The 12,897-nt window shown below is 49.3% G+C and overlaps 5 protein-coding genes across 5 annotated transcripts; 3 read left to right on the forward strand and 2 right to left on the reverse strand.

Annotated features, from left to right (window-relative positions):
- Positions 1 to 490: 490 nt before the first annotated feature.
- Bathy06g04240 (purine permease) lies at positions 491 to 2,640 on the forward strand (the record flags this gene model as incomplete). Its single annotated transcript, XM_007512694.1, has 2 exons — positions 491 to 586; positions 1,030 to 2,640. 2 exons carry the CDS (start codon positions 491 to 493, stop codon positions 2,638 to 2,640), a joined length of 1,707 nt encoding a protein of 568 aa, XP_007512756.1.
- A 542-nt stretch (positions 2,641 to 3,182) lies between these two features.
- Positions 3,183 to 3,659, forward strand: Bathy06g04250 (predicted protein; the record flags this gene model as incomplete). The annotated part of the gene is made up of 1 exon (XM_007512318.1): positions 3,183 to 3,659. One exon carries the CDS (start codon positions 3,183 to 3,185, stop codon positions 3,657 to 3,659), a length of 477 nt encoding a protein of 158 aa, XP_007512380.1.
- A 71-nt stretch (positions 3,660 to 3,730) lies between these two features.
- Positions 3,731 to 5,929, reverse strand: Bathy06g04260 (predicted protein; the record flags this gene model as incomplete). Its single annotated transcript, XM_007512576.1, has 1 exon — positions 3,731 to 5,929. One exon carries the CDS (start codon positions 5,927 to 5,929, stop codon positions 3,731 to 3,733), a length of 2,199 nt encoding a protein of 732 aa, XP_007512638.1.
- Positions 5,930 to 6,237: 308 nt separating this feature from the next.
- Positions 6,238 to 7,626, reverse strand: Bathy06g04270 (squalene synthase; the record flags this gene model as incomplete). Its single annotated transcript, XM_007512347.1, has 1 exon — positions 6,238 to 7,626. One exon carries the CDS (start codon positions 7,624 to 7,626, stop codon positions 6,238 to 6,240), a length of 1,389 nt encoding a protein of 462 aa, XP_007512409.1.
- A 562-nt stretch (positions 7,627 to 8,188) lies between these two features.
- On the forward strand, positions 8,189 to 12,838 carry Bathy06g04280 (magnesium chelatase subunit H; the record flags this gene model as incomplete). Its single annotated transcript, XM_007512585.1, has 2 exons — positions 8,189 to 8,233; positions 8,705 to 12,838. The coding sequence occupies 2 exons, from the start codon at positions 8,189 to 8,191 to the stop codon at positions 12,836 to 12,838; spliced, it is 4,179 nt and encodes a 1,392-aa protein (XP_007512647.1).
- Between the last annotated feature and the right edge of the window lie 59 nt (positions 12,839 to 12,897).

Consider the following 12,897-nt stretch of genomic DNA (forward strand, 5'->3'; position numbering starts at 1 on the left):
TTTTTGTGTGCATGCGTTGTGTTATTTATAGTATTATCGCGAGACGAATAGTATCGGGTATATATGCGTGTGTGTTTCTGCGTCTCGTCCCTTTTCCTTCTTCTCGTACTCTTTGAAGAACAACGTTTCGTACTCTTCTGTCCAAGGGGTCGAAAAAAAGAAAGAAGGAGAAAGAAAACGTCCTCGTCAGCATTCAAATTTTCAAGAATTTTCAAAAATTTCTACCTTCTCACGACTCGAAAGAGCGCGCAACAGAACACTCATTGCTTTCACGCGCCGCGCTCAATTCAGGTTTTAAGCGTTCAAAACGTGCGCACTCGCGCAAACTTTCGTTCGGACTCCTCTTAAAAGTCCCTTCTTCAAATGCCTCAAAACTCTCTCACAAATCAGAAAAAATGAGTGTTGATTGAGCTAAAAATTCATAAGTCTCCCTGAAAGAGGGCTTTGAGTGGTAAGCAGTCGTCACAAAAAATCAGAAAAAAAAAACACCATGGTGCAACTCATCGGTAATTTTGATTTCGCAGCCTTGTGCCTCCCGACGGTTCCGTGGGGGAAGAGCACGAGGAAAATGCAATTCTTTCGCAAGGTATTATATAATCATCTCCAGATCGATCGATATCGATGTTGTTTTTTTGAATCGTTCTTCCTTATGTGTCTGTTTTTGCGGCCGGGGTCGATTTATTTTTTCTCTTCTCCTCCAATTATTTTCCCGCCACAATTGAATTTTCCCCCCGTGGAGATCATCAGAAGACGACGAAGTTTCGGTTTCAATTCTGGGCAAATCAGATGAGACAGCGCGTGCATTCGACGAAATGAATGTTCTTTTGTACTTTGTGCACGTTTTTGAGTCGATGTGTGCGTTTGGAGGAGGGAAAAGGAGACCGCGAAAGCGAGAAGCGCCATTTTCCGTCGATTTCAAACGACTCGTTGAGGAGGAGGTGTACCTCCCCCCTTAAATCATCAATTAATTACCAAAAGAAACTAACAACAACGAACGCTCACATTTTTTTTTGCATCCTCCAACAACAGGACGACGATCTCCCAATCCTCGTGGCTTTAGTCATGGGCCTCCAACACGCGTTCGCGATGGTTGGCGGTCTCATCGTACCTCCGTACGTCGTGATGAAATTCTCCGTCGCGTTCGCCGACACGGATTTGCAGCAATACGCCATCGCGTGTTCGCTCATTTTATCTGGTATTTTTACCATTTTGAACTGCATTCAGTTTAACATTCCGGGCACGAAATACGTGTTCGGGACAGGGATGTTGTCCGTTTTGGGCACTTCTTTTGGGTTTTTGCCCATTTATGAGAATGCTATCAGTACGATGAAGAGCGAGGGGTACTCCGGGAAAGATGCGTATGGGAAGATGTTGGGTACGACGATGGTGTGCGCCATGCTCGAAGTTGTCTTGTCGTTCGTTCCGAAGGATAAGTTACGAAGAATGTTTCCGAACATTGTCACTGGTGTTGCGGTTATGCTCATCGGCGCCGGTTTGACGGCGACTGGGATCAAGTACTGGGGCGGCGGCGCCGTGTGCGCCGAAATGGCCTGGAAGAATAACGCCCAGGTTTATGGTTTGGTCGGTAAGGGAGGCACCTGGTTCGGTCCAGATCAAACCGGTGTCGCGCCATTCCCGGGTAGTGGTGGTAGATCTATGTGCGATGGTAACGGTGATGTTATCAAACCGTTCGGTTCTCCGGAATATATCGCGCTTGGTTTTTCAGTCGTGCTCATGCTCATTCTTGTTGAATTGTTCGGCTCGCCGTTCATGAAAAACGCGAACGTTATCATCGCGTTGCTCTTTGGTTACTTCGTCGCCGGTGTTTCCAGAGCGGAAGGTAACAAATTCGTTCCGGACACTAAGATTGAAAATGCTGAACCGATTACGTTTGCGTGGGTGGAAAACTTTCCGATTGGCTTTTACGGTCCGGCTGTATTGCCGTTGTTGATTGCTTTCTTGGTCACAACGGTTGAAACTATCGGTGATCTCACCGCCACGTACGAAGCGTCCGAGGAAGACACTGAATCGGAAGAATTTGACAAATCTGTCCAAGGTGGTTTACTCTCGGACGGCTTATGCTCCTTCGCGGCGGCTTTGGCCACCGGCATGCCTAACACCACGTTTTCCCAAAACAACGGCGTTATCGCTTTGACCAAGTGTGCCTCCAGAAGAGCTGGCGTATGCTGCGGTCTCTGGTTGATCGCGTTGGGCGTCTTATCCAAGATTTCTGGCATCATCTCTTCCATGCCTGATTGCGTGGTTGGTGGCATGACGACGTTTCTCTTCTGCAACGTCTTTGTCTCCGGCTTGTCAGTCGTCTCCAAAGCCGACTTAAATTCTCGCAGAAACCGAATCATCTTGGCCATCTCCATGGGCGTTGGTTTGGGTGTTACCGCGGTCCCGTGGATCTTCGGCGACCAAAGAGCGAGTGGTGGTACCACGCCGTTTTGGCCGTGTACCGGTCCGTTCCGCGAAGGCGCCGACTGCAGCAAAGGTGAACGAGGCATCAGAGACGGTATTCTCATCTTATTGACCACGCCGTACTCCATCGGTACGCTCTTGGCCATGTTCTTGCACGCCATCTTGCCGACTGACATGGAAGTTGTCGGCTACGGCACCGATGCTGGTAAAGCGTAATATTCCTCACGGAATCTTTCGTTCACCAAAAGGAAAACCGTCTCTCCCCGCCGCGTTCAACAACGAATGCGCTTTCTCGAAAAGAAAGCGTTTCGAAAACGACGACGCGATTATTAAACGTGTACATACATCAACAACAAAAAGAAAAAAAGAAAAAGAGAGGCGTCGCTTTGTCGCGACAAAGTGAAAAGAAAGCGAGAGAGAGAGAGGGAGAAGAAGAATCGACTTCTTCTTCTCCATCGTTTCTCCGCGGTAAAAATTATTTATTATTATTACGACACTTGTTTATATAAAATCAAAGACATAATAAAGAAAGACTTGTCGTTTTTTCTTCCTTCGTCACATAAAATCGTCATTTTTTTCCTTCCTGATATACTACTTGCAAGATGATATCTTCTTCGTCTTCTTCGTCTGCTGCTGCTGTGTTAGTATTCACGAGAGCCAAAACTTTGTCGCCGTCGTCGAGGATGAGGTCGTTTTCGCACCGCGCGGCGTCGTGTTCTTCCTCTTCCTTGTCTTCGTCTTCGACGAAAAGAAATGCGATGACGTTTCAAAGATATCCCCGTCGAGACCAACCTCATCACCACGAACAACAACAACAACAACAACGCAAGGTTTCGGTTTTAAAACGAACGACGCGAGGACACTTTTTAGCCACGATGATGGCAACTTCAAATGATGGCAACGAGAGCAGTAAAGAAGAGGAAAAGGAAGACATCCCCCCGTGGGAGCGACGAGAGATGGAAAAGAAACTTTCGAAAGAATCAGGCGAGTTCCCGTGGCCTGTGTTCCTTTTGGGAAGTCTGATCACCTTACTCGCCGCGACGGGGAGCGTGTTCGAGTGGACGTTTTCGAAACCAATTTTCGGCGTCGTGGACGCTTCGAGCGGGATGTACAAACCAATATTAGGGTGGTTCATCGTGACGGGGTTCCCGTTGAGCGCGATTTTGTGGACGAAAGGGATCGAAGGCGCGAATAAAGCGAGCGAGTTGACGGATAAAATGGACGGATACGATTAGATTGCGTTAGTTTATTTTCGTTGCTATGAATACGTGTACGCGTACATACTGTTTGCTGCTATCTTCCTCTATTAGTTCCAAAACTCGTTCCAACCCCCGTTGAAATCGTCCAAAGCGCCGCATCCGTGCGCGACTCTTTGTAACTTTTCCGTATTCCCGACCGGGCGAATTTGGTCGTCCGCGGCGTATTCTATGAACTTCAACTCCTTTTCCAAAGTAATTTCGGGAACGCCGGAGCAACAGGCGCACTGTCCGACCGCTTTCGGTTTTCCAGCACAAACGAACGCTTTATACCCGATTTCGTTTTGGCGAAAGTACGTGTGCGTGAAGAGGATGCCGTTCGCGTTACCCGAGTTGTTTTCGCACGCGTCGTCGTCCTTTTGAGTCGTTGTAGAGTCTTCGTCCAAGCGCCACCATCCTAACGCGCGCATTGCGTCGACACGTTTCTTTGCTTTGCTGTATACGGCGTGGACCGCGACTAATCCGCCACCTCTCGCGGCTTTTCCAGGCGCTCTCATACTCGTTCCGGCGCGCGGATTTGCCGGGCACGTGTCCTTCCCAATAGGATATTCGGATTTGTCTAAGTTAGCTTTTGTCATCATATCGCGAATAGAGCGGACGGTTTTCGTACCATCCGCGACGCCGCGAAGACAACCGCGTCCGAAAAACCAATCCGGAGCACCCAGAACGAGTTCCGGAACGATGGCGTCGCCGAGGTTTCTCGGCTGTTTCGAGATTTCAACGAACGAAAGTGCGGTTACTTTTCTTTCCTTTTGAATGATTTCGCACTCATTCGCGTCGTCGTGAGGACACGCGTTGTGTTGGTACATCGATGTCATTCCATCTCCAGCGGTGGCAACTTTAAAGCTTCCGACGAAGAATTGGTTCATAACGTCGCGAAAGATTGGTTGATCGAGCAATCGTTCGGCGTTCCCGTCGGCGTTTTGATCTTCCAAAATGCTTTGAAACTTTCCGTTCAATTTCACGAAAAAATCGTACAGTGCCGTCTCTTTGTGCGGCGTTAAAGTCGACTTACGAAAGTAAATCAACCCAATGTTTAAGAGCGCGTTTGGTACCGCGTCGTCGCACAAAACGATATCGTTTCCGAGAGCCGCGGAGTACCGCTTTCGTTCCTCCGTCAACGTCGCTTTGTCAACTTTCCTATCGCACTTTGGCCGCGTATTCGCGGCGAACAAATCCGTCTGCGAAATCACCCGAAACGGAGACATCAAAGGCCCGTTTATAATCTTATACGGGTCTTCTAAAAATACGACGTCTGAATCGACTCTCATGACGCTATAACCATATTCCATCGCCTGCGAGACGAACAACCACTGTTGCATCCAGAGTAAAAACATATCGCCTACTTTTAAGTTCCACTTTTCCAGCTGCTGCGCGTTCTCGGTATACGCGGTAGAGAACCCGCACGAACCGTATTCCCCGAACACTTCCGCGTATCTCGTTTTTAACGTCTCGCACAACTCTTTCGAACTCGCCACGACTACGTAATGTTCGATGCCCATCGCTTTCAAATTCAACGCCACGTTGGCGACGAAATCGGTACTAATCGTCGCAATCGCCGGATCTTTCGTCACTCTTCGGTGATCTCTCGTGTCACCAACTGCGAAAACGATCAACTCGTCGTCCTCTTTCCTCGCTCGAGCTTTAAAAAATCGCTCGCGAGTCGCCGGGTCGTTCACGTCGATGTTTTCGTTATTATCAATACCGCCGTCGGTACGAGGGATCGTACTCTCATCGCTATCATCACTACGTCTATCGTCACCACTATCTCTATCACCGCCCTCCTTTCCCAGCATGCTCTTCGCCCGTTCCAGCTCTTCGTGGTGTGCCCTCGACGCCGCTCGATACTCGTCTCCGATTCGATCGAGATCCGCCAACGACATGCCTCCTCCTTTCTGTTCTCGAAAATCAGACATCATCTTCCCATACTTTTGCTCCAAGTCGAGCAAGTTCGCGAGCGTTTTCGTTTCCGCGCCGCGCCATTCATTTTCAGACTTCTGAGTTTCTTTCTCTCCTTTTTCTTTCTCTTCTTCGCCTTCTTTCGGTGGTATAAACAGCGACCGGTGAAGATGGTTGCGTGCGTCCGATGCCGTTGGTTTTTCTTCCAACAAATATCGTCGTCGTCCCCGCTGCAAAGCCTGCGAGACGGCAGTGTTTTTGGTGGTGGTACTACTCGCGAAACAAAAGCTCTCGCTAAAAACAACGAGGACAGTGACGAAGAAGAGAGAGTACACGACGCGTGCGCGCATATTTGGGGCGTTTTTACGTGTATCCCATAGAGAGGAAAATGTTTTGAGGAATGTGAAGAAAAGCAGCCCAAAACATGTGGAAAACGATTCGCAGATAATATTCGCGCAAACTCTCGAGGAATCCTTTAAACGAGACGGGACGAGTACGAGCGCGCGAACGCAACGATAACATATTTAACTTTAGTGCGGTGAGTTTGTTTTTTCGTGTTGTCATAGTTTTCGTTCTCTCTTTCTCTTTCTCTATAGTAGTATGCGAGTCTTCTCTCTTTCGCTCTTTGGTCTCGACGCTCTGATGGGAGAGTCCATCATCACCGCCGAGTGCGCCGCGTGGAGTACATCAAAAACATCACAAACAAAACACCCATGACGGCAAAGACCTGTTGCATTTGGTCCACCCAACGAGCGCCGTTTTTCGGGTTCAATCCCATGCTCTCGCGCATTTGTTCCAAGTTGAACGCGTACGCGGCGTACCCGCCGAATAACGTCAACAAACCAACTTTAACGCCCATGGACAACGGTTGGTCGTTATTCGCGTTTCGTAACTTTTCCAGTTTCCCTCGGTCGCTCGAATCGATCATCTCTTGCGCTTTCTCCGTGGCCAAATCGCATAATCGCATGGTTTCCTTACGGTTCGGGTCTTCTTTTCGCACTTTGTTCTTCAAAATCTTCACAAAGTGTTTGAAACCTTGCCCGATTTGATACGTGTCGTTGGACGATAACATGATGCGAGCCGATAAGCCCCTTCGGATTTTAACCACGCCTTCAAACACCTTCCCGTTATCGTAACACTCCGCTAATGTCGCTATAGCCATAACCTGCGGAATCGCGCAAAATCGAAAAATAGACGGCGTTTTCACTCGGCTCATGTACTCTAACGAGTCGCACGCGTGCGTCAGCGCGTTCGTAATCAACTCGTTCAAACAATGCACCGCGTTCGTTCGATTCTTCTTGTATTGCAAGTCGTCCAAGCTCGTCGCGTATTTTCCCCACACCACTCGCGGCCAAAACATTCTCGGTCTCGGAATCTCCTGTATGTCCTCCAAATAATCTCTCACGATGTTCGTCTTTTGTAAAAACAACCCCATGGCGTTGCTTAAATCCTCCATTTCAGTCTTGAACTTCTTCTCTTCCAACTTTGATCCGGCCCATAAATCTGACAGACCAATCCCAACTAACCCGGCGACGTAATGGCAGTACACGTCCCAGTCTTTCAACGTGTTCACTTCGCTCTCGATGAAATCCGCCATCCCTTTTCCCATGCGTCTCGTGATGTCCGCGATGACGTCTTTATACGGCTTCTTCAATCGTAAGAAAACGTTCGTCACTTTCGGATATTCTACCATCAGCGTCTTGTAATGTTTCTCTCCGCACGTTAAGTGTTTATATTCCGGATCATATATGTCCTCGTGAAACTTCAAAAGCTGCGGTACTTTCTCCGCGTTGTCGATGGCCATGTCGTCCTCGATCGTATCCAACGCTCGTAACACCAGATAGAAGATGCACACCGCGTCTCGTAACTCCTCGTCTAATTGTTGAATAACAATCGCGAACGACCGCGAGACTTTGTTCAGCATGTCGTAACAAAACGCCAAGTTTTCTTCTTTCGGGAGTTTCTTCGCCTCGTCGGCCATTTTTTTCACCCTGAGTAAGGGAAACACATCGAACGGATGTCTCAGGAGGACCGAGATGGCACCCATTCTTTTCTTCTTCTTCGTAGTAGTATTATTACTCTTCTTCTTACGATGAAATGAAACGAAGAAGAAGACAAAAAGAAACCTTTAATAAGCTTATTATGTAAAAGGTATTCGTCCGTATCTCTCCCACTCTCTCTCTCTCTGCTTCCTCTGCTCCTACTCTTTATATTTATATGCACACACACACACACAGAACACACTTTGACAAAAAGTCTGTCCTTCTGTCAAGAAAGAAAGAGTGGTTGTGTTCTAGGGTTTAGGGTTTCATTTACAAATTCGCGTGAAAAAAATGCAAAAAAGTTTTGTGTTTGCGCCTTCCTCTTTCGGGTTTGGGCTCATCCTCTTCCTAAAAAAAGATCTCCTCTTTCCTCCTTTTTCCTGCGTTTCTGGTCCTCGAAAAAAAAATCTTTTCGGAGATGAGATGCACGCAAAGAAGCGCTTATTATAAGTCTCTCGCCTCGTTTTCCTCACTTTTTACACAACATCGTCTTCTACGATGGCAGCCTCTTCTTTGACAGCGGCAGCGCTCGGGAGCAAAGTCGCTTTTGCAAACAAGGTACGATTAATGAATAACGCGTCGTTTAGACTCTGGTTGTTCTTTCTTTTCTTGGTGTCGTTTTATACGTGCGCGCGCTGCACACGGAAGGGCACATATGAGAGAGAGATAATTTTCTCTGTAAAATTTTATCATCTCTCCCTTGAAAAGCTCTCGTCCCAAACAAACGCGAGGAAAAGGGGCTACAAAACGCATTCTTTTCCTACGAAGAGTGCGCGTCTCGCGATGTGAACGACGATCTTTTTGTGCGAGAATGAAAGACTTGATCTCGATCTCGCGTTTGGTTCTCGGATCGTCGATTTTACGTCCGTTTGAGGAGAAAAAGAGCGCGATGAATGGATGATGATGAGAAGTCGACGTCACACATTTTCTCGGGAAAGATCAGATATCTTTGGGGAGCACTTTTCACTCTACTCGCTCTTCTCGCGTGTAGTATCAGCATCAAATCGACCATCAAACTGACCAAAATCATCAATAACTCTTCTTTACTTTTACTGTCTTTTCGAAACAACGACATTATCACAGAGCTTACGCGCGAAGACTACCGCGAAACAAAGCCAAAGACTGGTGGTCACCAAAGCAGTCATCTCTCCACCAAATGGGCCTTTGAAAAAAGCGGGAGCGAAATCCGAGGAGGACAAGTTGTTGGCGGATGCGGACAGCAGCTCGAAAGGAATGTTCACGAACGTCGACCCGGCGATTCGTACGATTATTCCGGAAGCGAACGGGAGAACCGTCGTGAAGATGGTGTACGTGGTTTTGGAATCGCAATATCAGTCTTCCTTGTCCGCCGCGGTGAAGCAAATCAACGCGACGAACAAAAACGTCTGCGTTCAAGTCTCCGGTTACTTGTTGGAAGAATTGAGAAACGAGGATAACTTGAATCAGTTCAAAACTGACGTGGAGAACGCGAATGTTTTCATCGGTTCTTTGATCTTTATCGAAGAATTGGCGGAAAAGATTGTGGATATCGTCGCGCCGTTGAGAGACTCTTTGGACGCGTGCGTGATCTTCCCGTCCATGCCGGCGGTCATGCGATTGAACAAGTTGGGTACGTTTTCCATGGCGCAGTTGGGTCAGTCCAAATCCGCGATCGCTTCTTTCATGAGAAAGAAGAAGGAATCCGGTGGTTTCGAAGAGGGCATGTTAAAGTTGGTCAGAACTTTGCCGAAGGTTTTGAAGTATTTGCCGAGCGATAAGGCGGCGGATGCGAGAAACTTTATGAACTCTTTGCAATACTGGTTGGGCGGTTCCTCGGAAAACTTGGAGAACTTCTTGTTGATGATCTCCAAGGCGTATGTTCCGGAGTTGGCCGGAGTCGACGTCGGGGAAGTTGCCGAGCCGGTGACGTTTCCGGATATCGGTATCTGGCACCCGATGGCGCCGACCATGTTCGAAGACGTCAAGGAGTACTTGAACTGGTACGATACCAGAAAGGACATCAAGTTCAAGAAGGACGCGCCGGTTATTGGCGTCGTTCTCCAGAGATCGCACTTGGTCACCGGTGATGCCGGTCACTATGACGGTATGGTCATGGACTTGGAAGCGAGAGGTGCCAAGGTTGTCCCGGTCTTTGCCGGCGGCTTGGACTTCTCCGTGCCCGTGGATCGCTTCTTTTTTGATCCGATCACCAAAGGCGCTTTGGTCGACACCGTGTTGTCCTTGACTGGTTTCGCCTTGGTTGGTGGCCCGGCCAGACAAGATCACCCGAAAGCGATCGAGTCGTTGAAGAAGTTGGACGTGCCGTACATGGTTACCGTGCCGTTGTCCTTCCAAACGACCGAGGAGTGGAAAGACTCTACGCTCGGTTTGCACCCGGTGCAAGTCGCGTTGCAAGTCGCGCTTCCGGAGTTGGACGGTGGTTTGGAACCGATCATCTTTTCCGGCAGAGACTCCAAGTCTGGTAAATCCCACGCTTTGGAAGATCGCTCGTCGCAAATTGCGGACAGAGCCATCAAGTGGGCCTCGTTGAGACGCAAGAAGAACGCGCAAAAGAACTTGGCCATCACCGTGTTTTCGTTTCCGCCGGACAAAGGGAACGTCGGTACCGCCGCGTACTTGAACGTCTTTGGTTCCATCTTCAGAGTCTTGCAAGACTTGAAGAAGAGAGGTTACAACATCGGTAACTGCCCGGACAACGAAATGGACTTGATCAATTCTGTCTTGAACGACAAGGAAGCGCAATTCCAGTCGCCGGACTTGAACGTCGAATACAGAATGCCGGTGACTGAGTACAAGAAGTTGTGCGACTACGAAACGGAACTCCACGAAAATTGGGGCCCGCCGCCTGGGAATTTGAACACCGACGGCCAAAACATGCTTGTGTACGGCAAGAAGTTTGGTAACGTCTTTATCGGTGTCCAACCGACCTTTGGCTACGAAGGCGATCCCATGCGATTGTTGTTCTCCAAGTCCGCGTCGCCGCACCACGGCTTCGCCGCGTATTACACGTACATCGAGAAAATCTTCAAAGCGGATGCCGTCTTACACTTTGGTACCCACGGCTCTTTGGAGTTTATGCCGGGGAAACAAGTCGGTATGTCTGGCGTCTGCTACCCGGACTTGTTGATTGGTTCCACGCCGAACATTTACTACTATGCCGCGAACAACCCTTCGGAAGCGACCATCGCCAAGAGACGTTCGTACGCCAACACCATCTCCTACCTCACGCCGCCGGCTGAAAACGCTGGCTTGTACAAAGGATTAAAAGAATTGAAGGAATTAATTGCCTCGTACCAAACTTTGAAAGATTCTGGTCGTGGCCCGTCCATCGTGAACACCATCATTACCACGGCAATCACGTGCAACTTGGACAAGGACATCAAGGAGTTGCCGTCCGCGGACGCTGACGCTGCTGAATTTGAGCAAGAATTCAGAGACTTGATCGTCGGTAAAGTGTACGGTAAGATCATGGAGATTGAATCAAGATTGTTGCCGTGCGGTTTGCACGTCGTCGGTTGCCCGCCGTCCGCGGAGGAAGCGGTTGCGACTTTGGTCAACATTGCCGGCATCGACCGCGAGGAAGACGGCATCATCGGTATGCCGCAATTGTTGGCACAAGCTATCGGCGAAGATATCGAAAACATCTACCGCAGAAACGATGCCGGTGAATTGGAATACGTCCAAATGTTGCAAGACATCACGTTTGCGTCCAGAGATTGCGTCGGTTCGTTTGTCAAGAACGCGGCTGACCCGACTGGAAGAGTCGCGGCTAACGCGCTCGGCCAACTCGGCAAAATGTTTGGCGATGCCTCCATCGCGTTGCCGTGGGGCGATGCCTTGAAGGGCACCAAGTTCGAAAAGGTTGACAACGGCAAAATGCGCACGTTGTTTGACTACCTCAGATTTTGCTTGGAGCAAGTTGTCAAGGACAACGAGCTCGGTTCCTTGGCGGAAGCTTTGGACGGCAGGTACGTCTTGCCGGGCCCGGGCGGGGATCCGATTCGTAACCCGAAGGTTTTGCCGACGGGTAAGAACATCCACGCCTTGGATCCGCAAGCGATCCCGACTGGTGCCGCGGTTGCTTCCGCGAAGGTTGTCGTCGACCGTTTGATTGAACGTCAACGCGTCGAGAACAACGGCGTCTACCCGGAGTCCATCGCTTTGGTCTTGTGGGGTACCGACAACATCAAGACGTACGGTGAGTCTTTGGCGCAAGTCATGTTGATGGTTGGTGTCAACCCGGTCCCGGATGCTTTGGGCAGAGTCAACAAATTGGAATTGATTCCGTTGGAAGAACTCGGCCGACCGAGAATTGACGTCGTCGTCAACTGCTCCGGCGTCTTCAGAGATTTGTTCGTCAACCAAATGAACTTGTTGGATCGCGCCGTCAAGCTCGCCGCCGAGCAAGACGAACCGCCTGAGATGAACTTTGTCCGCAAGCACGCCTTGGAGCAAGCCGAAGAGCTCGGTTTGTCCGTCCGCGAAGCCGCGACGAGAATCTTCTCCAACGCGTCTGGTTCTTACTCATCCAACGTCAACTTGGCGGTTGAGAACTCGTCGTGGAACGACGAATCTCAATTGCAAGACATGTACTTGAACCGCAAATCCTTTGCGTTCAACTCTGATTCCCCGGGCAGTGGCATGGAAATCAAGAGAGAAATCTTCGAATCCTCCTTGTCCAAGGTTGATGTCACTTTCCAAAACCTTGATTCGTCCGAAATCTCCTTGACGGACGTTTCCCACTACTTCGATTCCGATCCGACCAAGTTGGTTGCCGGCGTGAGAAAAGACGGTAAAATGCCGGCTTCCTTCATCGCCGATACGACCACTGCCAATGCGCAAGTCCGATCGTTGTCCGAAACCATGCGCTTGGACTCTAGAACGAAGTTGTTGAACCCGAAGTGGTACGAAGGCATGTTGGCCTCTGGCTACGAAGGTACCCGCGAAATCCAAAAGAGATTGAACAACACTCTCGGTTGGTCCGCGACCTCCGGCCAAGTCGACAACTGGGTCTACGAAGACGCCAACAACGTCTACATGGCCGACCCGGAAATGCAAAAGAGATTGATGGAAACCAACCCGAACTCGTTCAGAAAGATGGTTGCGAACTTTTTGGAAGCGAACGGCAGAGGCTACTGGGAAACCAGCGAAGAAAACATCGAGCGCTTGCGACAGTTGTACATGGAAGTCGAAGACAAGATCGAAGGTGTGGAATAAACATTTTTCGTATTAATGAGATGTAAGCAAGGCGATAGAGGAGGTAATTTATTGAGGAG

This window comes from Bathycoccus prasinos (assembly GCF_002220235.1).
Source record: "Bathycoccus prasinos genomic : Chromosome_6".
Taxonomy (NCBI): Eukaryota; Viridiplantae; Chlorophyta; class Mamiellophyceae; order Mamiellales; family Bathycoccaceae; genus Bathycoccus; species Bathycoccus prasinos.